This window comes from Carlito syrichta, unplaced genomic scaffold, assembly GCF_000164805.1.
Source record: "Carlito syrichta isolate Samal-C Ts95f unplaced genomic scaffold, Tarsius_syrichta-2.0.1 Scaffold303625, whole genome shotgun sequence".
NCBI classification, from domain to species: Eukaryota; Metazoa; Chordata; class Mammalia; order Primates; family Tarsiidae; genus Carlito; species Carlito syrichta.
This window is the reverse complement of record NW_007247721.1, coordinates 1,025,662-1,049,485: the sequence shown is the minus strand read 5'-3', so window position 1 is coordinate 1,049,485 and position 23,824 is coordinate 1,025,662. Positions and strand designations below refer to the sequence as shown.

Sequence of the window (23,824 nt, the reverse complement as noted above, 5' to 3'; positions counted from 1 at the left end):
GGATACAGAGGCACTGCAAGCCTCTATCTTGAGGAGCGGTTGATTCCACAGAGTCCCATAAGGTAAGAATGCTTGGAAGGGCTAAACAAAAGTCAAGGCAGGAAGTGCAAAAGGCCAATGGAATGCCTCAGAAAAGAAGGAGCATTCAGAGGTTCATAAGGTATCATGGAAGAGGAGGGTCAGTGCTGGTAGCAGGGAGTGGCTCCTTAGGCCACATCCTGGTCCAAGGGCCTCTTGCAGACCCAGTGATAGGTGGCAGTGCAACTGATGTCATTCCACTTCTGCAGAATATGGACACAGTCTTCAGTCTGCCCATTCCCGTGCCGCCAGTTGTCCGGCTGATTCTTGCCCCAAAACCTGGAGACAACAAGGCTTCGTTCTGTTAAATGGATGAAGTGTTCCTTCCTTCCGCTGTGGCATAAGTGACATGGGTCCCTCATCCCCTAGAGACCCCAGGATGGTAACAGGACTGGGGAAAGAGATATCCTGAGGGTGTCTCTGCTGAGGTTGCCCTTAGTCACTGAGCATCCAGGGACAGGGAGGGGTTTCCATGAAACTGCAAACCCCCATTCCAAAATTCACACAAAGACACCTTCCAGGGGGTAGGGTCTCTTGGGACCAGACCTGAATAGTGTAAGGAAAAAAACCACCAGGAAGACCCACTGACAGGCTGTATGCCAGTCCTAGGATCTGTCCTTCCTGGTGCCCCTCTGTGGAAGAGTCCAAGGGAAACTATGCCTATGCCTGTGTGTCTACACATACACACACACACACACACACACACACACACACACCCCACACATGTATACACACAACACTAACACTTACTGAGTAGGGGACACATAAGAGTCTCTAGCTAGGTCTGCCAAAGATAGTACCTGGACAGCACCAGATAGTGGCTGGACTCACCTTTTGCTCCGGGCATTATCGAATGGTGTCCCATCTGTCCAGCGCCAGGAGCCCTCTGTGCCCCTGTCAGTGAGGCCGATCCAGTGGTAAAATTGACTTGTGAACTGTGTCAGAAATGTCTGGAGAGAAAAGGAGGTGTTTTTGACCCCATGTGTGAAATCCGGCATGTAGGCTGCCCCTCCTGGTCCTAGGAGGGTGGAGTCTGCTTGTCTGCAGGAGCTGGGCCCCTCACTGCACTTTCCACAGTTTGTCCAGGACTTACCACAGCTGCTAGATCCCCAAAAAGAAAGTCCAGATTCTCCCATGTTGACTGTCCCTAGATAGTCCCAGCCTTGGATAAGGGGGTGTGGTTTTACTGGGACAAAAACATACCTGGCCATAGCTTATTAAGAAGGTGTGTTTTTGGTACAGTGGCTCACGCCTGTAATCCCAGCACCTTGGCAGACCTAGGCAACAGGATTGTTTAAGCCCAGGAGTTCAAGACAAACTTGGGTAACATAGTGAGACCTCATCTCTACAAAATTTTTTTTAAAAATTAGCCAGGTATGGTGGCATGTGCCTGTAGTCCCAGCTACTTGAGAGGCTGAGGTAGGAGAGTCATTTGAACCCAGGAGTTGGAAGCTGCAGTGAGCCATGATTATACCACTGCACTCTAGCTTGGGCAACAGAGTGAGACCTTGACTCAAAAAGAAGAAGGAAGAAGGGAGGGGAGGGGGAGAGGGAGAGGGAGAGGAAAAAGGAGAAAGAGAAGAAGGAAAAAAGAAGATGTGCTTTACAAAGTATCATGTCCTTTGTCAGACCTGTGGCAACAGTCTAAGGAGAGCCACAAAGAGTGGGCAGTTCTGCAAGTCAAACTGGACCACAAGCCTATTGTGGTCCTTTGATGATAACCCTGACATGTTCTGATAAGGACCTTTGACAGGTGAGCCACCCGGGACTGTGTTGCCTTTGATGGTCCTCAGATCCATAGGCATGTGTCTAGTCTTCCAAAAAAGTCTGGGTTCCCTACTCAGGGACCTTCCACAGCAATCAAGTTAGCTGACATTAAAATCAAAACAACCAGAAAAGAAGCCTGGAAGGAAAAACTAGGGCATGCGAGGGAAGCATGCTCCCAACACTTAGGCGCAGTCACCTGGTGCCACCTGTCTTTGGCCTTCATACCTGCTGACATCTGATGACCACCTCTGGGTGTCTCTCTCATTCCCTGAGGACATGGAGGTTTACTGTTGGGAGATCTAACTCCAGTGCAATGTGCTCATCGGAACTCAATAAATATTTGCTCCCTGCCTGGCAGAGGAGATGTGAAGGTCTCTGCCACATCCACTGAGAGGCAGAAGGCCAATCCACCAAGGTCCCTCCTCACACCAACTCCATCAGCACCACCCACGCCCACAGCTCTGACCTGTTCCTCCTCAGAGGTCACCGATGTCAGGTGGGCTCCCTGGGACACACAGAACTGCTCAGCCTCGTGCCAAGACTTCTTGACAAGAGAAAAGTAGTACAAGCTTCCACTGTTGACCTTCCAGCCTTGCAGGATCAGCCGGAGAAGATGATCTGGAGCGAAGGTTGAAGGGGAGAGAGAACCAGGAGTTGCTGGTGGAGGTCCCATAGCTGACCCTTCCAGCCTGTCCAGGGGCCGCCCACAAGGGTGCACAAACCCACGCAATGCTTGATGCCCAGTGCTGCAGGAGCAAGGCCTGGGAGACTGCACCACCCTCCCATTACCTAGTACTCCAGGAAGTAGCCCTCAAGACACAATGCTCAGTACTCCCAGGAGACTCAGATAGCTCTGCTTAGCAACTACTCTCTCTTCCCAGATACCTGCTTCCTGGCTGTCCTGCCCTCTCCTCCATTGCTATTACCTGTGTCCTCTCCACTCTGTTCCCGCCATCTTCCCAAGAGATTTCACAGCCATCCCATAGGCTCACTCATTTTCTTGACTTTGTCTCCATCTACTTCAGCCACCACTCCTAGAGCCAACCCAGGACCTTGGCATCACGTGGTCTGCCTGGCCCCACAGTTTCTAAAGTCTAATACCTCATCCTGTGAGCATAAGCCCCAATTCTATCAGCTCTTTCATCTCTCCCTACTATGACACCCTACTCTTTGACATTTTCTATACTACAGCTCTTTGAAATGACACACAGGCTTACTTAGGCATCCATTTGTTCTTTTGTTCAACTTTCATTGTTCAATGTTCGCTAACTTCTATGAGTAAGGGACTGTTATACCATTCAAAGATCAACCAGACATGATTTATGTCCCCAAGGAATGTAGAGTTTAATAGATGAGACAGATGAGAAAAAGGTGTTGAGGATGCATTGATCAAAGACCATGTTAGAAGAGAGGCCCAAAGGAGGGTGTGGGCTATTTCACCTGAGCAGGAGGTGGGGCTCAGGAAGGACTTCCTGGGTAAAATCTCACTCAAGCGAGGTCTTAAGAAGCTAAGGAAGAGTTTGCCAGGTAGTCGGTGTGAAGGAGAGTGTACCAGGCAGGTGAAAGGGTCAGCACAAAGGCACAAGGGCATGACACAGCCTGATCTTTTCAAGCGACTTGGTGTGGGGCCTAAGGGTTGGGTGATGAACTTAAACAGGTTCACCATCACTGAATGGCACATCCCATGTGAAAGAGTTTGGATTTCTCTTCCCTGTGAGCAACGGGACACACTAAAAGGTTTGGAGAAGGATGGTATTAATATCATGCTCAGATTTGCTCTGTAAAACATCCAACCTGGTGGAGACTGAACTGGAAGAAGGCACTCCTCATCAGGCCAGAAACACCAGTCATAGCACACACAGGAGTGAAAGTCTCAGTAAGAGATGGTGAGCGTGTGAACCAGGGATTCTCAAAGTGCGGTCCTAGCCCATCATCATCACCTGGGAACTTAGTCGAAATGCACATTCTCAGGCCCACCCCAGCCCTGCTGAAACTGAAATTGCGTTTTAACAATTTGTTTCAGCAAGCCCTCCAGGTGATTTTTTGGGTCTGAAAACCAGTAGGCTAAGCCAAGGATTGGCAAACTATAGCCAGCCGGCAGCCCCTTTTTACAAAGTTTTACTGGAACACAGCCACACTCAAGAGCTTACAAATCTCTCTTCTTCCACCCCAGATGATTCTTTCTCCTTTCTTTTTGCTCCTCTCTCACCCCAGCTTCCAGTACCTACTTCTAACTTATCACCTCTTACACCTACCTGCATGTAAGCCTGTAAGCTTCTCAAGGGCAGATGCCATGTCTTATTCATTTATGCACCCGGATACATAATAGAGCCTCAGTGAAATGTCAGATAAGTGCATGAATGCTAGGGATTTTGTTCAAAGCTTTACATGTGTTAACTCATTTGATCCCTACTGGGAAGCAAATATTATTGACCCCATTTTGCAGGTTATTAAGTGAGGTTCAGAGGTGAGTAACTTGCTCAAGATAACACCACTGGTGAAAGCAGAAAGTTAGAAATAGGGCTGTTTGACCCCGCTCATCTAAACTGTACTTATCATACACCCCCACTATTTATAGTTGGTTTCCCAAGTGATCATTTGGGAGTGAGTTGCTTATCACTCTGGTCAGGTGGTAAGCAACTCAAGAGCAGGGACTTACCTTCCATCTCCTCCACTGCCTGGGCTCCTTAAGCCTTTTTCCAGGGAGATGCATGTTGAGGTAAGCAAAGAGGCTGAAGAGACAGGAGACTACCTTCTCAAGAGACTGTGCCCTTCCCAGCAGGACTCCTCCTCCCCACTTACTCTGGGTTCTTTGCAATTGCTCCTGTGAAGCAATGGTCTCATGGAGGGTCTTCAGGCGACTCTGCTCCTCCTGGATCTTTGCAGTCAGACTTCTGATGTTCTCTAAATCCTTTGTTAAGCTTTGGATTTGGGCACGGGCCTTCTGCAGATTGCTCTCTAACAGCTGGGTCTGAGAACTTAAGGCCTCCGCCTTCTTTATTCCTTGTTTTAGAGTCTTTATCTCTCTGCTGACATTTTTCAAATGACCATCTAACACCTGAATCTGGGAGTTTAAGGCATTGGCATTTTCCATCTCTGCGATGAATACTTGGATCTGAGCATCTGTCTGGTCCAGACGGCCATTTGCAAGTTGGGTCTTGGCGGTGACAGTTTCCAAATCTCTTTTTAACAAATGAATCTCATCCCCAGCCCTTTGCAAATGACCTCTTAATAACTGGATCTCAGCACTGATGTTGTCTAAACTGCCTTTTATCAAGGTCTGGGTCTGGGAGTTTAAAGCTTTTGCTTCTTGCAGACTTCCCTTAAGCCCCTGGATCTCAGCACTGGCTCCTTCCAAACTATGTCTTAAAACCTGGTTCTGGGTCCTTAAGTCAATGACACTATCCAGATGGCCTCTCAAAACATGGATCTCAGCATTAGTATTCTCTAAGCTACTATTTGCTAAGCAAGCCTGAGCATTAGCCACTTCCAAATCTGTCTGCAACATCTGAATTTTAGAGTTGGCATTTTCTAAGCCTCTGCTTAACACGTGGAGCTCAATGCTGGTGTTTTCAGAACTGCTTTTCAAGAAACTCTGGGTCTGGGAAGTCAAAGTGTTTGCCTCTTCCAGGCCTCCCTTGAGCCTCTGGATCTCAGCACTGGCCCCCTCCAAGGAACTCCTTAACATCTGGGTCTGCAAACTCAAGGCAGTGACGTCATTTAGAACGCCTTTTACCACCTGGATGTCAGCATTGACATTGCCAAGGTGACCCCCGAACACCTGGAGCTGAGAACTGACGTTGTCCACTCTGCACTTCAACATATGCCCGGTGCTGGAATTTTCCATGCAACTCATCAACATCTGGATAACCTCTTGCACCTTTGCCTCCCTGCCAAAGTTGTGGTATTCTGGAGGGAGGAAGAGGAGAAGGCAGACAAAGAGGCCCATGACATGGGGAAGTATCAGGTGGGCCAACCAGAGTGTGCTTAAGACTTCGGAGGGAACTGCCTACCGCACAGTACAGCCATGAGTGCTCCCCAACACAAAATGCTGGTTACTGCAGCCACCCAGACCCGGGGGATGGGCCACCTGGGAGTGTGGGCCAAGAAGCAAAATAAGTGAAAGGCTACTTTCCTGCCACACATGAATGAAGGGGCCGGAAGGATGGAAAGATTTGCCTACTGTAAGCCAGCTGCCACCAAGAGTCATGTTGGTAAGACGTGGATTATTTTGTCATTATAATTGCTCGACTTGAAAGTAACTGATTATATCACTTAAAGTTGCTGAAATTCAATTCCACTGGCATTTCACCATAGGTGGATCATTATGAAAAAGAAAATAGGTATGAATAAAGCCCATAAATGAAATCCTACAGCATATTTGTACACCAAGCATGACGTCTCTTGATTCATCATTGTTACTTCCTTAAGACCACCACAAAAATAAATTTTATGATCACATAAAATTCCAGAGGCAAGGGGGACAGAAGCAAAACAAAATAGGTGCTCCAGGAGGGAGGACCCTGTTCAAGACACAGGGCTATGGAACAGGCATGTTATGCCCTCCAGGTGACAATGGATCTCAGCTAAAATGGCCTTTTAAAGGGCCAGGATCCCCAGTGTTACATAGGGTAAGGTCCCTACAGAACAGCATGAGGATATGGGAGACCTGAGTGAGAAGTCTTGCAATGGTCATTCAAGGAGACTCCGCGCCCCTTTAGTCTGCCAGGTCTTTCCTACCAACCCCACTTGCGTCTATGTCTGGTCCTGCCAGCATCCTTTGCTCGCCTCATGAACTAGGATCTAATCTCAGACATCTGTGGTCACTTCTTCATTCCAGCCTCTCTCCAGGATTAGGGAGAAAATCTCACATAGGCAGAGACCCTTTCTGGAGTGTCTGGGCACTCTTCCTCACACTCTGCCTGGGTGAGTGTGGGAAGCTTTAACCACTGTGTAGAGGTAAGGACAGGTGGCCTTTGAAGGTGTGGGAAGTCTGCTTTGTAAAGATAGACAAATAGATCAACGCCACAGAATGGAGAATCCAGATGTAGGGACACATATACAGAGACAATTGATTTTCAACAAAGATGCAAAGGCAATTCACGGGGAAAGGATCATCTATTAAACAACTAGGCCGGGTGTGGTGTCTCACACCTATAATCCTAGCACTTTGAGAGGCTGAGGTGAGAAGATTGTCTGAGTCCACGAGTATGAGACCAGCCTGGGCAATTTGTTGAGACCTCATCTCTACAATAAATCAAAAAATTAGCTGGGCGTGGTGGCACGTGCCTATAGTTCCAGCTACTTGAAAGGCTGAAGTAGAAGGATTGCCTAAGCCCAGCAGGTAGAGGCTGCAGTGGCTGTGAGCATGCCACTGCACTCCATCCAGCCTGGGTGACAGAGTGAGACTCCGACTCAAAAACAAAACACCAAAACTGGTGCTGGAACAATTGTATATCCATATGTAAAAAATAATTTAACAAGGGCTTCAATCCATACCTCACAACATTATACAACAACTAACTCAAATGAGGTCAAGAACTAAATGTAAAACCCAAAACTATACAATTTCCAGAAGAAAACAAAGGAAAACATCTTTGTGGCCTTGATTAGACAAAAATGTCCCAGATAAGAGACCAAAAGAATGATCCATAATAGAAAAAATAATAATAAATTAGGCTTCATCAAATTAAAATCTTGTTAAGAGAATGACAAATCACAGACTGAATGAAAATATTTGCAAATCACACAGTTGATTAAAAAACAAAGTGCATATTATATGATCTCTTTTATACAAAATCCTAGAAAAAGCAAATACTCTGTAGTTACACCAAGTAGATCAGTGGGTGCCTGGGGGTGAAGGAAGGGAGAGTGAGGGATTATGAAAAGCCACAAGGAAACTTTAGGGCAAGATGTTTGCTATCTCGATTGTGATGATGGTTCCACTGGTACATACATACGTCAAAATTTAGATTACATAATTTAAATATGTGCACTATCTTTTGTGTCTGTTACACCTCAATAAAGCTGTTTTTCTTTTTAAAAAAAAAGTTTCTTCCTTTCTATGAGGAGAGTGGAACCCATTCAGGGGCCTGGGATTTTGGAGAAGCCCATTCTAGGGTCTGAGCAACTGAAGGCCCCAGCTCCCTCCCCGAGTTCCACCCCTACTGTGGCTTCCCACCTAATGTTGACTCCCAGAGACTCTTCCAAGAAAGAATATTCCTCCCCCACATGTCTCGAGTACCATAGAGCTGAGAGACCCCATTCCCAGGTCAGCACAACCCTAACCCTGAGCCCGGGAGTGGGGGGCAGGCTGCCCCACACCCAGGTAGAGTTCTGAAAAGAAGAAGATGGCTCCAAGGGCACTCTCAGAGTTTCCCTCATGTGCCTCGTGTCTTAGGAGGCTCCCCTATGGACAGTGACCTCTGTCTGGCCCCAGGAAAGCTGTGGCTTGGGCCTGGGGCTGGAGGTGGAACGACCCTGCTGGGAGCAGAGAGGCCCAGAGAGTGTGTCCAGGGCCCTTGGGGAGAGAAGAAGAAGGAGACTGAGTCTGTGGGATTCGAGTCACCTGGGAGCTTACCCACAACAAAGAAAGCCACAAGAGAGGAGACCACGATCACAGCCATAAATGCCAGGGCAGCCTGAACAGGCCTGGACATCTTGGGCGTTGCAGGAGCCACTGCCGCAGAGTCCACCCCTGCAGGGAAGAAGCCAGTGTCCAGCTGGGAGGGTGCTGTGCAGACTGAGACAGAGTCTGCCTCTCTGACTCAGTCCCCTGTTTGTCCAGTGGGCATGAGAACACCTGCCATGCTTATCATACAGGTGGTTAAGGAGGGAAGTGAAGCACTTTGAGCTCTTCAACAGAGCTTATTGTGAGTACAGTAGCAGCACAAAGATGAGGACAGTTGAGACCAAGGTTCTCAGAATCTCAAGGAGGCTTCAGTGGTGCACAGGGCACAGAAGCTGGCACAGGGTGGAGGGCAACAAAAGTGTGGTTTGAATGGAGGAAGAAAGACAGGGAGAGCAGGAGGAAGGGAGGGAGGGAAGAAGGGATGGAGAGAGGGAGGGATGGAGGGAGAGAAGGAAAGGAAGAAGGGAGGGAGGGAGGGAGGGGAGAAGAGAAAGAGGGAGGAAGGGAGGGAAGTAGAAAAGAAGGGAGGGAGAGAAACAGGGAGGGAAGAAGGGAGGGAGAGAGCAGGAACCTGAACTTCAGAGTCCCAGTTCACAGAGTCTTGCTTACGAGTCCTGACCAGGGCAAGAGACTCAGCCCTTTGGGGTGGCACTGCTGCCTCCCCCACAAAGTGACATGGGTCAGTCCTGGAGCTTCCCTCTACTAGGCTCACAATGTCTCCCCAGGGGTGTTCTGAGAAAAGTTATGCTTGAGCGTTCTGGGGGCTGTGGTTGGGGACAAATAGTACACAGGAAGATTGACTGAAAGGTCGAGAAAGACCAGCCCAGAGGTCCAGAAGCCTCACAGGATCAGCCCAGTATGTGAGCTGGAGTCAAAACCAACGGAATTCAAAGTCCATCCCCTTTCTCTAGCCAGGTCACCATCCCCAAGGAAAAAGGTCTGGGGAGACTTCATGGGGACACTGGGGAGTATGTCTAGGGTCCCTGTCCTCTGCCTGACTCACCTTCTGCCCTTACCTGTTTATTCTGGAGGCCAAGATAGTAATAAGCTGAGCTCTGGCCTGCCAAGGAGGGTCTCAAAGAAAGGCAGAGGGCTGGAGCACTGGCAGACTAATCTTTGATTGGGAATAGGCTGGAGCCTCAGCTTTCTCACCTCGGGGGTACAGGGAGACACACTGGTTATCTGTACGGAAGTGGGCTGCGTCACCGTCCATCTCCACTTCCTTCATTCCCCAGCGCTGCTCCGGCCACCAGCCCCTAGAAGGGTTGTCCTGTGGTCCAGTGGGATAGAAGCAAAGCAGGGTCTCAATACCCCACACTTATATGCTCCTGACGTAAGTCCTGAGCACCCTTGAAGCTCTTCCCCACTCCCCTCTGACTCTGCAGAAGCCCATCCCAGCAGGTCCCTCCCCCAGGGCCCCCAGCAGACACAGTCTTCTTCCTCTTCCCATTAGCACTGGCCCCTCCTCATCAGTCCCATCATCCCAGCCTCTGCCATATCCAGCATAGTCCCCAGATACACATTTTCTCTTCTCTGGGAGCTGGGACTGGCCACCTAGGAGGGGGGTCTCAGTTTTTCAGAGAAAATATCCTTGTGACTATGACTGACCCTTAATCCTAGCCCTAGACCCTCTTAAGAAAAGGAGGTCAGATAAGAGAGGTGGGCTGGGTCAGTGCTGCGGGTGTTTGCAAGTCAAAGGTGGACATGGGGTGATTTACTGCCCACTCAGGACCTCACAATTGGATTACAGGAAAGGGCCTGAGATAGTATAGACAGCCCTACGTATCTGCAGTTTCCTTGTCCACAGATTCAACCAACTATGAATGGAAAACATCTGGAAGAAAATAAGCGATAAAAGATAACCATGCAGCAATAAAAAAATACAAATTTTAAAACAATACAAAACAACAACTATTTGCATAGCATTCACATTGCATTAGGTATTATAAATAATCTAGAGATGGTTTAAGGGTATACAAGAGGATGTGAGACATTATATGAAAATACGACACCATTTTATATATGGAACTTGAGCATCTGTGAATTTTGGTATCTTCAGGGAGTCCTGGAACCCTGTATAAGAAATATATTTGTTCTTTGTCCTGGCTTCCGGTACAGAAGATACTTGGAGATTCTTGAATAGGAATGTCTTTTGTTATTCGTAGGGAGCCCCTTATGACTTCATGAGTTTATGCTAATGAGGTGACTCAGGATGGACCCCCTGGGTGCTTCCCAGAAAGATCACATTGTGATTAGAGGTTAGGACTTTCAACCACCCATCCCCAACTCCCACTCCTGGGCTTCCAAGTAGGGGAGAGGGACTGAAGATTGGGTTATTAACACTCTTGAAAAAATGAGACCCAAGGAGCTTCCAGGTTGGTGAACATGTCTTTTTCACAGATCTCAGAATCAGCCTTCCATAGGCCACAAGCACTGACTAAAGAGATTGCAGACCAACTGCAATGGTGGAGAAGCCATATGGAATGTACCTTTCCTGAGACCAAGCCAGGAGAGTAGCTTTGGTTCGAAAGGAGTCCGTGTAGCCGCTGTTGACTCAGCAAGCAACTTGCCCTGTGGGCAGAGAATCTGCCGGGGTCAAGGAAGTGGTTGCCCATACCCAGTTCATGATGCTGTGTGTGTGTGTGTGTGTGTGTGTGTGTGTGTATGAGAGAGAGGGAGAGAGAGAGAGAGAGAGAGATAGAAACTATGCAGAGCAGGGGCACCATGTGTAGGGTACAAAGCAACCATCTGTTGGCCCATTACCTTCTGTCTGTTGAAAGCTGACCTGAGAGGATAGAAGGCCATGGTGGGAATGTGAAGGCTCCTATTCTGGACCAGTCGACAGCTCTGCCCGAAACCCCAGTAGAGGCTGCCAACCTCTTCTTTGCCACATGGGATGGGATGGAAGTTGTGGAGTTGCTTCCCCAGAGGCCCATCAGAGACCCAGGGTCAGTGGTTGAAAAGGAAGGGCCTCTCTTGGTTTCTACTTTCCCACATACAGGAAGGGCCCAGGCTGGACCCACTCAGGAGTTATTTCCTCCTATGGCCTGAGAAAGCTGAGAGGACCTCGAAAGCAGAACTTTAGGCATCTCTGCCCAGCTGGAAGGGCAGAGTCTGGGTCAGGAGAAGGGCAGAGTTCTCCAGGCTATGATTAGCAGGACTGATGAAAACAAAAACATCCCCAAGACCTGAAAACAGGAACCCTGAGCAGCTGAGAGCTGACACAATTTTCAGTACCATGCCCAGGGTTTGTCTTGAGACCCTCTTGCGCAGTTCATCCAGTATAGGTAAGGCCGAACCCATACTCAATCCCTAGAACCAGCTTTTGTCTTGATCAATATAAACGAAATCTCAAACAATTTGAGCAATAAAATAAATAAAATAGAATTGGATTATAAACAAAAGTACAAAATAAATATCCATGAATCCACACTGATATAAATGAATATTTGGATAAATAAACAGATCTCCAGTGCAGAAAAATTCCTTATAATTTATGTAGATAGTTCATCCTCAGAAAGGTTTAAGTGTGGGCTGCACATAGTGACTTCCTTCCAAAAAGTACAGTATGGAAAAAGGAGAAAAAGAATAACTTAACAATGAATAAACTTGTCAAACACTACCTCAGTCTGGGGATCAAAGTCAATGTAAGCAGTGATGAATCATAATGATAGTATGTACCTTGATAAGATGTGATGAGAATAGCACTTGATCTTCATAGTCTTCCTCCCCAAACATGTTACCCCAAAACACATTACCCCAGTCTGATCATGAGAAAAATGCCGTATGGATTTCAATTAAAGGAAAGTTTACAAAAGACCTGACCAGTGATCCTCAAAACTGCCAAGGTCATCAAAAACAAGGAAAGTCTGAGAAACTGTCACAGCCTAAGGAGACATAATGACTAAACATAATGTGGGATTCTGAAACAGAAAAAGGAGATCAGAGAAAAATGAAGGAAATCTGAATAAAGTATGGATTTCAATTAATAATAGCATATCAGCATTGGTTCATCAATTGTGACAAATGTGCCATACTAATGTAAGACATTGATAATAGGGGAAGCGGAAAGGGATATATGGGAACTCCCTGTATTATCTTTACAGTTTTTCTGTAAAGTTAAAACTATTCTAAAATAAAGAGTTTTATATATATATATATTCCATATAGTTTATGGAATCTCAGAAGACCAGAGAGTCAAGCTTTGGAGTCTATGCTGGCAGAAAGAATGTTCCAGCAACACTGAGATGCTTCTAGTAAGGTAGCACTGAATTCAGCCTAAACAAACAGCAGGACAAATCAAAGGTTGAATCTGACTGGTGGGTCACATGCCCGCACCTTTCTGCAAAGAAGGCTGCAAATGCTGCTTCTGCTTCTAACTTGAGAAGGTGGAACGCAAAATATAGGAAGTTAACTGAAACAAGAAGCTGCTCAGTGTGAAGGAAGGACTACAAAAGTGTGACACATGTTTTCCCCAGGGACATGGTGCTTTTTCATGTCTGTGATTCTTGTTATTCCTGGAAGCACATAAGCTCTTAAATATAATAAACCGTTTGTCATCCTTCTTCAAACAAACAAAAAATTTAGGATCATGTTATTCATATGCTTAAAATACTTCAGTTACTTCCCTTTGTCCTTCATATAAAATCCAAAACCCTTCATGTGTCTGTGAAGTGACTACCCACTCCCACACCAGCTACACTGCCCCCTGCTTTATCTCACACCAGACTTCAGCTAGACTGGACTTCTCTCAGTGTCTCAAGCAAACTGTATTCTTTCTTTGCATCTTCTGTTCCCTCTCTCTTTCCTCGTCTGTGCCTTATCCCAATCACTGCCTGAATCCTGCTTATCTTTCAAGACTCAACCTACATGTTTCTTCCTCAGAAGCCTTATAAAATTATTTTTCTGCAGGCTCCCGTAAAACAATTAAAATTCCCTTATATAAAACACACCAATTTTATCATTAATTGGGTAACCTGTGTGTTTTCCTCCAGAAGAGAGTCATTCAGTCTGAGACAAAAAAAAAAAAAAAAGCAAGTTGCCTTGGGACAGAGAGTAAGGAAGACTTTTGGAGGTCTAGAGTGAGAACAGAGAGGTAGAAGGAAAAGAGGGTGTGAAATCTAAGAAGGAGGCAATGAAAATCTACGTAGCACCCTGTTGGGGGTGGCCTGAAGCCCTGGCCAGCTGGGGTATGCAAGGAAGCCAATGGCATCCCTTGAGGCCAGGGTCCAACCTCAACCATGACTATGACATCAGGAATGCCAACAATCCCAGAAACCAGGATACTTTGTAAGGAACAGAGAAAGTGCTAAATAGCAAAACAAAACATAACACCATACAACAGTTTATTTTCCAAAGCACTGGGAAAAGAAAGGCAAAGAAAGCATAGCCCATATAATAAGAGAAATAGATCAAAGGAGAAAGAAACAAAGGAAAAAAATAAAGATGAGAGATTAGAGAGAAAGAGATCAAAAAAGCAGAAAAACAGAAAAATAAAATAGTATAGTACATGTCCACAAGAGTTAGAATCAGACAGGCTGTAGAGGTGAGTCAAGCATTTTTTCCCCTCAGCTTTTCTATTCAAATACAAAAGCATAAATTTTTCAAGATTATGTTATTGCAACACTGAGGAAGGACATTCAAGCATTTTTAGCCTGATGAATCAGATATATATATTTGTGCATGTGTGTGTGGGTGTATATATACACCCACACACATATACACACGAGTTGAATGTGGCAAAGTTCTCACCTGTCCTTGGCACTCAACTTTCCACCTGACAGTGAGGAAATTCCCAGAATTTCACAAGAAATACTGTGGGGGCCCATGAGCTGAGAAGCTGCCAAGGTATTAATAATGCCAATGAGACCTACTTGATAGGACTAAAGCACTATTGACGGTAGACCCTCTTGGGAAAGGCCCTACTGCCAGCAGAAGTGCAGGTACTCACGTGGTGACCGCCCTGGAGAAGTGAGCCCTGCATATGGGAGGGAGGGAGCCAAGTTCCCAAAACAAGGCAAAGCAACAGCTGCCCCAGCTTCATGAAGGGAAGAAGCCAAGGCAAGGCTGCGCTCGCTGGTTCAAGATGGGGCACAGGTTCCGGATGGACACACATCCTCACTGACTCAGGATCTTTCAGTTTCAAGCAAAAACAATGGGTGAGGGCAGAAGGGCAAGTCTTGTCTTAGGACCCCTATGCACAAAAATGCAGGAGGATCCAGAGAGCTGGGGAGACACGAGACAGCACCTGGAACCTCAGCAGCCAGAACCCACGGGCCTGCCCTCTGGTGCCCTCCACCTCCATGTCTGAGTGGCCCTTTCTTCTGCACCATTCTCTTTTCTCTACCAGATGCAGTCCTCATGTACTTTATTTTTTCTTCTGCTTCTGCTTATTGCTAGTTTCCCCATAATAGCCCCTCCAGCCTGTCTCTAACTCGGGGCCTTCCAGCTCAACTTCCCTCTGTTAACTGGCCCATCTCCTTGCTATTTCCTAGGTCAGAGTCTTTTCCAGAGAAATAGTCATTGCTTCCCAGCAGGGTCACCCAGAGATCCCTGACCAGCCTCATTCTAATCATCTCATGTTTGTTCCGTTGGTGAGGAGGGATCCCCTGCCCTAAATAACACAAGATGCCAAACACATGACATCTGACCCCGGATAGATGAGACTGACAGCAGTTTACTAATCATAAATTCTCACAGTCCAGGGCAGAAGAACATCACAAGCCATGCAGGGCCACCCAGGTTCACCCTCAGGAGTAGAGTGAGCCCGCAAGGGCTGTGGGAAGCAGACATTGTAGTAACAAAAGGATGAGGTGCTCCCAGTTCCTGTAAGAGGACTGGGTTGTTTGGACAGTTCCCCAGGCTGGCAGGGAAGTGAAACCTATTAGGCTGAAAACTGGGGAGGATGCAGCTGGTCCAGATGACAGGAGAACTAGCAAGGTGGGGAGTCTTTCCTGCTGGGCAGGAGGCATATCTGGTTAGAGCAGGGGAACTCAGGCTTGGGCCTTTGGGGCCCGGTGAGGCTCAAAGACGTCACTTGCAGCACTTGATATTTTAGGCCTTCCAGTATAAGCCTGTACATCAGCTCTGACCCCTTTGCACCCAGAACAACATACTGCTGATCACAGTCATCTGAGGAAGGTGTTCTTTCCCCAGGATCCTGACGAGGACTGCTCTTCTGAGCCCATGCCTGCCCTCACACGACGCTTTCTCTCTGCTCCACTCCTGTCGGTGGTGGCCCTGCCTAGACTCCTTCCTCAGGCCTTGGACTTGGGATTTGGACTCAGTGCCTGTGAAGGGGGCCTCTGGGAAACCTGATTAATCTCCTTTTTGGGAATAGTGCTAAAGAACAGGAAAGTATTCAGGGAACACTAGAGAAGAAAGACCGCCAAAGTAGTGACATTATAGATCCTGCTCTACTTACTTTCCATAAAAACTAGAGATAAGCACTGCTCATATTTCTTCGCATTTTCAGGGTTGGAACTTCCCTACTCCTTGTTATGTTTGGCCCCCTCAACTGTTTCATGAGGACACTCCGGAATTCTGCATTCAGCAAAGCAGACCGCCTTTCCCACACATTGACCTGTACAACCAGGAATGAAAAGGCACACACAGAGGGAGAGCTTGGCCCAGGCAGCATTTTCTTCTAAAGAAACTTTCAGGTGAACTCATGAAGGTACCAAAGGCCACCACCCACGCACAAGGCACAGGAAGAGCGGAAATGCAAGGAAAGAGCAGCGGAAGTGAGAGAGGGAGGCTGGGCGGCAGAGTACACAGAGTGAGGGAGCGAACGGGACAAAAAGGGAGGCCGGGTGCCAGGCCCGCTCTGAGGAGATACCTGTCCATGTCAGTCTCTGACCTGAAATAGGGAAGAAGGGGTTCAGGCTTCAGAGAGCGTGGGTGAAGAGGCTGCTGGGCATATGATAAGAGTCACCAAGAGCAGAGCTATTCCCTCTGCAAACACAGCCACCTGCCAGCCACCATCACTGCTAAGCAGGCCAGCAGGAATTCTGGGGGACCAACCAGGAAAAGCCCTGAGTGACAGTATCAGGAAAATTGCTTGACTGACCTGAGGCAACTGTTAGGTTGAAAAAAACCTAAAACTGAAACTGAGGTTTCTTTGAAGGAATGGAAAACTCCAGGATGTTGCCCCAGATTACAGGTCCTGGTCCTCCTTACCAAGCCATTTGAACTAAATCCTCTCCACCCTCCTGTACCATTTTAAACCAAGCTTTCCTTTCCATTCTGGCTGCCTCTATCAGGTCAGAGAATTCCCAGCCAAGATAAGATGGACTCTAGAATATCGTTGGGACAATTCTGAAGCAAGAAAAATCACAGTGCAAAGTCATCCTGAAGTATGGGTGAAAAAGAGGCATTTCCTCAAGTTTGACGCATGGTGGAGCTCAAACAGTGTGAGCGCGGGGGTCAGTCCCATCATGATTTTGATGGGATGGAGGGCCGCTTGCAGATGAAAAGAAGTATTTTGTCACAGGAGGCATCGTTCCAGGACTGAAGTGAGGATCCCTTTATATTGACACAATTGTCATTGTTCTCAATATTGTTGGGTTCACCTGGCATCCAGAACCTACCTAGTGAAAAGGGGAAAAAAAGATGGATTTACAGAGTTGGAAAACCAAGAAGAATGTGTTTCCAGTGAAGAAATGAGTCAATTCAACCCCAGCTTTGGTCCTGAGAAATGGCATAGCAAGTTTTTGCACCCAAGACTAAGAGGAACAGTGATTGGTGAGACTTCAATCTCTTAGCTTTCACTCATATCCCAGGTCAGGGCCAAACCCACCCACCACTCTCAAGCCCCTAAACAAACCCACACTGCAAAGACCTAGACATAGGACAGAATCCCTGCTGAAGCTGGGTAAAAGGCCATGCTGCCAAACCCCAAGGGGCATGAAGGGCCACACAGATTTGTCTTGGATCCCACAGCCAGTTAGTGGCAGAGGTAAGCTCGTTCTCGATTCCAATGTTCCTGGCGTCACCCTAAGATGGGGAAGAATCGGAAACTCTGTACTCAATGGGAAATATTACCCAACACCCTCCCCCCATACCCTGGCCACAGCAGGAGAAAGTCAGGCTGAAGGGAGGGCTCCGGGGGCTTACCTCGAACTTTGGACCCTGTCGAATGGAGTTTTATCCACCCAGTTCCATTTGCTGTCACTCCCTTCTTTGTACAGGCCAATCCAGTAGATAACTCCTATAAGGAAGACAAGATGAGCAGAGGTGTAGCCATGACTGAGTTTGAGCATCTATCTCTGGATGTTCTTCATCTGTTCTCAGAGACAACCCTGAACTCACAGACATGCTGCACACTGGCCTCTCTCAAGACTCTTCCCACCCTTGTCCAGAGCCCAGAATCCAGAGTCCATCTGCCAAATTCTGCCTTGAAACTACCAAATCCAGGACTCAGACCTTTCTGTCCCTCAGGAAGCAGGTGGTGAAGCCCAGGAAAGACTCAGCTGAACTCCAGAGGAGAGATTCCCCCAAAAATGGCCCAAATGATAATACCCACCCATCATGAGCCTTTAATATGTATAAGGCACTGTGCTAAGTCCTTCACACGCGTTCACTCCTTCCTTCTTGGAGGCAGGTGCTATCACACACGTTTCATCACTGAATAGGTTGAGGCCCACTGAAGTCAAATATTCTATCCAAGGCTCTAAGACTAGTTAGATGACAGGGTTATGTCTTTAGACTTTACTCCAAAGCCTAGGATCTGGCCTGCCTGCTATCCCACCTCTTAGATGAAATATTCTGCCACACCAGGTCATGTGGTATTATGAATGCTATTCATAAACACTTTTGCTTTCTGAGCACATGGAAAGATCGTACCTCCCTCCCTTCTTTGAATCTAGGAGTACTGCCTAATTTACTTTGGCTAGTGAAATGCAAGCAAAAGTGACATGTGTTATTTCTGGGCAGAAGCTTCAAGAACCAATGTGCACTTTGCCGTGTTCCTCCTTCTTGCCTCAGCAATTGTGGGAATATGTTAAGATGGAGTCTTCACCCAAGGCCCTCGAGTAACCACAATGAGCAGAGGGCCCTTGCTAGCCCTTGCCGGACGTGTGACATTCTTCATTAGGTCACGGATTTTGTGGGGTTTTTGTTTCCACAGCATGATTTTCTCATCCTCCTTGATCCAGCTCGCCTTTGCAGAGCCCACAGGAACAGCACCCACCTGCTCACTCTCTGAGGTTACTGAGGTCAGGTGTGAGTTCCTGGACACACAGAACTTTCTGGCGTTATTCCAGGGCTGTGGTATAAGAGAAAAGTAATAGAAGTTCCCCTTGAACTACTTCCAGCCTTGAGAAACCATCCGGAGAATGTCTTCTGGAGAACAAGGGCTAAAGGTCAACACATATGTTCCTGTTTTCTTGGGTTGCTGGCTAGGTATGGGCACTTGAGGGGAATATCAGAGACAAGAGCAAATAGGACTAGACTCTGGGGTCCTTGGGTCCTTGTGTAGGAGCTTGGGGACACTCTTTTATATTCTGAAAGTCTGACTGAGACTGATAGAGCCTCTGGGATTAGAAAGAAGAAAGTATAAGAGGATAGACCAAAGACCTGTCTTTCCATGAGAAAGAAGCAACTCTCCACTGGTCATGGCAAGTGGCTTATCTTCTGGGCTCCAGGCAAGGGACTTGATGAGAAGTGGCTAGTTGCGGGCTGGCACAGGCACTCCCTGATGCTTTCACATTCTGCTCCTTGGTATGGGAGCCTAAGCTGGACCCTGGTCTCTTCTCTCCTAAGAGCCCCTACGTCTGCCCCAGTCCCAGTGCTAAACCCTCTCTCCTTAGCTCTGTAACCCATGCCTGCATCTTTCCTGCCCCTTCTCCTCCTCATCCACCAGCCCAAAGGTCTCATGTCTGAGAAATAGGGGTCTCATGAGCCACTTGTAAATGTTATTTTCAGAGTCACTTACTTTGGATTTTGAGAAACTTGCCAATATTCAGCAAACTGTTCTGGAGACCCAGGACCTTTGTGTTCAAAGAGCTGGCTTGACCCAAAACTCTAATGCTGAGATTAGGGCATTTATTATATCAACTTTCTTCCAATTTCTTGTTAACATTTGGACTCCTGCATTGACCTTTAGCGCACAGATTCTCAACATCAGGATCTGAGAACGCACACGGGCCAGGTTCACATTTACCCTTTGGATCTGAATGCCGGCTGTCTCTATGCCACCGCCGGTTTTTTCTCATTCCAGGGTGCTGATGTTGTCCACATGACCTTGCAGCAGTTGGGCATTGGCCTCTACATGTGCTATTGTGCTCATAAACCTGGGATCTGGGAGGGAAAAAGCCAAGAGGTCAGAGAGGAGAATCCCCAGGGACAGGAGTGGGGGTATTGTCAGGTTGATAAAAGACAGGGAAGGGAAGGGACAGGCTTAAGCTTTCCAATGAACTAAAACAGCCCAAGGAGTTGCCCCCGACATTCTGCCCCCAACACACTAATCATTCATACATATTCCACAAACATGCAGTGGGTACTACCATGTGCCAGGAACTCTGGCGGATGCAGACAACGAGGTTTATCAAACACAAGCTCTCTGTGAGAGGACCTCACAGGCAAGCAGATAAGAGGTTCAAAGCCAGCCTGAATTTTCTCTGAGTGTCCAGAGGGCATTTGGCAAAGGGGTGCCCATCACTCCCCCCAGCACTTGATTTGTTCTGGACCCCATCACTTGATCACCAGCCCTTTGCTTTCAGAGATCCCTGCAGTGGCTGTTTGCTAAGGAAGCATTGCCCTTCCAGCATCTGTACCAGGGCCCCTCTGTGACCACAGGAAGAGTAGACTCCTAAACTGGAAGTGGTTTCTTCTCCAGATAACGTGGAAAGGAAGATTATAAAACCATTTCTCCTTCCCTTGCCCCACCCTTTTCTTTCTTTTTTTGAGTTGGGGGTCTCACTCTGTTGCCCAGACTGGAGTGCAGTGTCACAATCACGACCCACTGCAGCCTCAATCTCTGAGCTCAGGTGGTCCTTCTGCCTCAGCCTCCCAAATAGCTGGGACCACAGGTGTGTGCCACCACATCTGGCTAACTTTTTTTATTTTTGTAGAGACAGTGTTGCCTAGGCTGGTCTTGAACTCTTGAGCTCAAGCAATTCTCCCACTTCGGCCTCCCAAATCTTCCTGGGGTTACAAGCCTAAGCCATCACACTGGCCACCTCACCCACTTTGACATTCTGCTCTGGGTACCAGAGAGGGGACCAAAGATAAACCAAGAGGCTCAAAGGCAAATCTTGTGGAAAAGGCTATGTTAGAAACCAGGCACGTAGGACAGGGCAAGTGGTGGCAGGGTGGGAGAGGCTATGAGTTCAGAGGTTGTAAGTCTGAGACCAAATATGTCCTGAGGCCACAAGGGGAGAAAACAGAAAACAACAACTTCCCTGCTCCGCTTCCTGGTGACCTGGTGGGAGAAAACAGAGCCAGACAGCAGCTGAGGACCTGGCGGGAGAAAACAGAGCCAGACAGCAGCTGAGGCCGTGCAGCCTAAGATCTGGGAAAGGAAGAAAGATCAACCACACAACAACCAATGAGTAGGAAGGCTCCCTGGACCCCATCTTCACAGGCATAGGAGAATGAAGAAAATGCAAAGGGGTCCTGGTGAGGGGATTCAGCCATGGAGACTTGTTGGCTTGTTGCCTGGGGTCTCCACCCAGTCAGAGCGGGCTGACAACACACATGGCTCAGTCCCTGCCGGGGTAGGGAAACTGTCATCACTGTCGGGAAGTATTCACAAGGCTTTGAATCTGAGGGTCCCAGAGCTCAACGTGGTGGGGGTGGAGGAGGGAGAAAATGGCAGAGGATGAAAAACTGGGGACAAAAGAATATGTCCTTGAACAAAAATATGCAAGCACCGATCCTAATCAAAGCAAGTCCCAGAATTGGGAAGGAAAGAGCAGTAGCTCACCTTACTGGGGACAGAACATCCTGTGACTGCATGTGTAAAGAGGGAAAAGGAACCAAATGAGAAAGCCATGGGCAGGAGAGACCACCAAGCAGCAGGGAAGAGAATATCTGGATCCCGAGGGAGCCAGAGGCCATGGACAAGGGAGAAAGGTTGAGCCCAGACAAAGAATTGTGAGGACAGACAAAGAATTGTGAGGACCAGGACCAGTGTCATGCAGATCAATGCAGTGCTGACTGTGAGTGTTTTCTCCAAAATCAGAGACAGACTTCGCTTGGGAGGAGGCTCTGTTGGAAGAAGGAGCAAACGTTTGTTGAAGTAGCAGGGTGGGTTTGGGCTCAGAGCAGCAAGGAGGTTCTGAGCAGTAGTCATTCCTTGCCTGAGGGCCAGAGGGAAATGCTCTGCTCGTCCACAGCGAATTGTGCATTAGGGAACTCCCCCTCTGCAGTCTTCTTCCTGACCTCTCACCCTTTCCCTGGGAGCACAGGTGCTTCTGACCGCATGTCTCTTCAAGGGCCTTTTGTCTAAAGGAACTGGGAAGTGAGTCTCTCGGGACGCCACCATGTCATCCCAACTGTCCCATTCCTGATTGGATAAAGGTCAGATCACTAGAGCTTTCCTGGCTTAGGCCCTTCCTCAAAGGTCTGAGCTTTCAGGAGAAGACCACTTGTCTTCTTCTCTGGGAGTCTGCTACCTAGACATGTTAGCTATCTTGTCCCAAAGCTATCCCATTTCTCTTGTGAGCTTCTCCTCATCCATCATCCATCCTATCTCTTCATGCCACAAATACACACTGGGTGCTTTCTAGGTACCAGACACTGTACTGGGCAGGGGATCACAAGGATGAATAACTCAGTCCTTGCCCTCAAGCAACTCACACTCTGGCAGAAAAGACAGACTTGAGGAGATAAATCACAATACAAGGCGAATACAACATGAGCTGAATATGCGGAATATGCCCATTTCAAAGGAAGCACAAGGAATGGAGGAATGGTAAAAAGCTCTGGGTAGAGGGATGAGCATATTCCAAAGGATGGGTCGTGAGACAGCAGGGAATGCTTTTCAAACTAGAATTAGTTCTGGTGTTATTGGAGTATGAAGTATCCAAGACTGAATTTTTTCCTGGGCGGCTTCTCATGCTTTAAAGACATCTGTCGAACCTGAGAAACCTACATGGCAGACTCTAGACAACTATTTCTTGAAAGATAGGAATGATGGAAGGAAAAAGAGGGAAGAAGAGAGGGAGGAGAGAAAAAAGAAGGCAGTGAGTTCAGATAAGTGGAGAATGGATTGATAGATGAATAAATGAATGGGTAGATGGAAGACTGGTAGATGAATGAATGGATGGAGGATAGATGAATGGATGGATGGCGTGAAAGATGAATAGGTGAATGGCTGGATGGAGGACCGATGAATGAATGAATAAATGTAGGACGGAGGGAGGGAGGGACCAACGGATGGATGGGCGAATAGAGGGATAGATGATACGAGGAATGGAAGATTTGGTGGTTGATCATGACTGCTCTGACATCTACATAGTTTGTGACCTGGGATCTGCCTTCCAGAAATTTCTGCTTCTTTCCTTTGTCTCTAGAAGTTCTTATTCATTTTCATAGCACGGGCATAAGGGGAGTGTGATTTATACTTTACCCAGGAATCAATAAAAGCTCTGGCCACAGGGTTAGGCAGCTAACTTGGCCTCACGGAGACTCAGCCAGTGGAACCGGATGGCGGATGGTATCAGAGATCAGGGCTGAAGGCTAAAAGAGTTGGGCCAGGAAAATAGCTTCTTATACTCATAGGGGCTTCTGCTGCCTTTGGTCTTTCAAAGGATCCTGCCTCCCTGCTCAGCCCACCCTGTCTGGCAGCTCATTTTGCTTTCAGACCCTCACTATTCTCTTTCCAGCTGACCAGGCCTCAGGCTGGAGTCGCTTCTATGACGGGATGAGGAAAACCAGAGGACTCCACACTATACTTCCTAAGATCTGGGAAGGAAGCTGGGTGACTAGGATGATGTCCCATTTATCCTGTCTCATCCGCTCCCTACCCACACTCTGGCTTCCAGGCCTGCTGTCTGCTCTAATGTTCAACATCCACTCATCCCTAAACAGAGGGCCTGGCTGAGAACTTGGATGAATGCATCTGCTCTCTATGCTCACCTGGTTGCGGAGCCTGGGTTTCCGGAGCTTGGAAGAGATTAGCATGCTGTGCTTCTGGACTCCCATACCTCATTCCAGTCTCACTCCAGAGTCATCTCAGCCCTTCTTCTCCTGGCTCCTGGTCCTTCATCCACAACCTACCATAGTGTAGGGCCTGGGGTGGAAAAGAATCCAAATTACTCAAGACTCTGGTAGACGGGGCATTTCAGGGTTCCTGGTCCTCTCCTGGGGCATTTGAGGAAAGAAAACTGCTATACAACACGACTT

The 23,824-nt window shown here is 47.7% G+C and overlaps 2 protein-coding genes across 2 annotated transcripts; both read right to left on the bottom strand.

Moving 5' to 3' along the window:
• Nucleotides 1-905: 905 nt before the first annotated feature.
• Nucleotides 906-9,689, bottom strand: CLEC4F (C-type lectin domain family 4 member F). The gene is made up of 6 exons (XM_021712724.1): nt 9,629-9,689; nt 8,426-8,542; nt 6,976-6,999; nt 4,648-5,850; nt 2,312-2,463; nt 906-1,028 (listed from the first exon to the last, which is right to left on the bottom strand). The coding sequence occupies exons 1-6, from the start codon at nt 9,687-9,689 to the stop codon at nt 906-908; spliced, it is 1,680 nt and encodes a 559-aa protein (XP_021568399.1).
• Nucleotides 9,690-16,909: 7,220 nt separating this feature from the next.
• On the bottom strand, nt 16,910-23,623 carry CD207 (CD207 molecule). The gene is given in 9 exon segments (XM_021712722.1): nt 16,910-17,060; nt 17,591-17,684; nt 18,551-18,817; nt 19,410-19,496; nt 19,499-19,774; nt 21,584-21,685; nt 21,778-21,854; nt 23,103-23,158; nt 23,558-23,623. Coding segments are annotated over 9 exon segments (1,176 nt in total).
• Between the last annotated feature and the right edge of the window lie 201 nt (nt 23,624-23,824).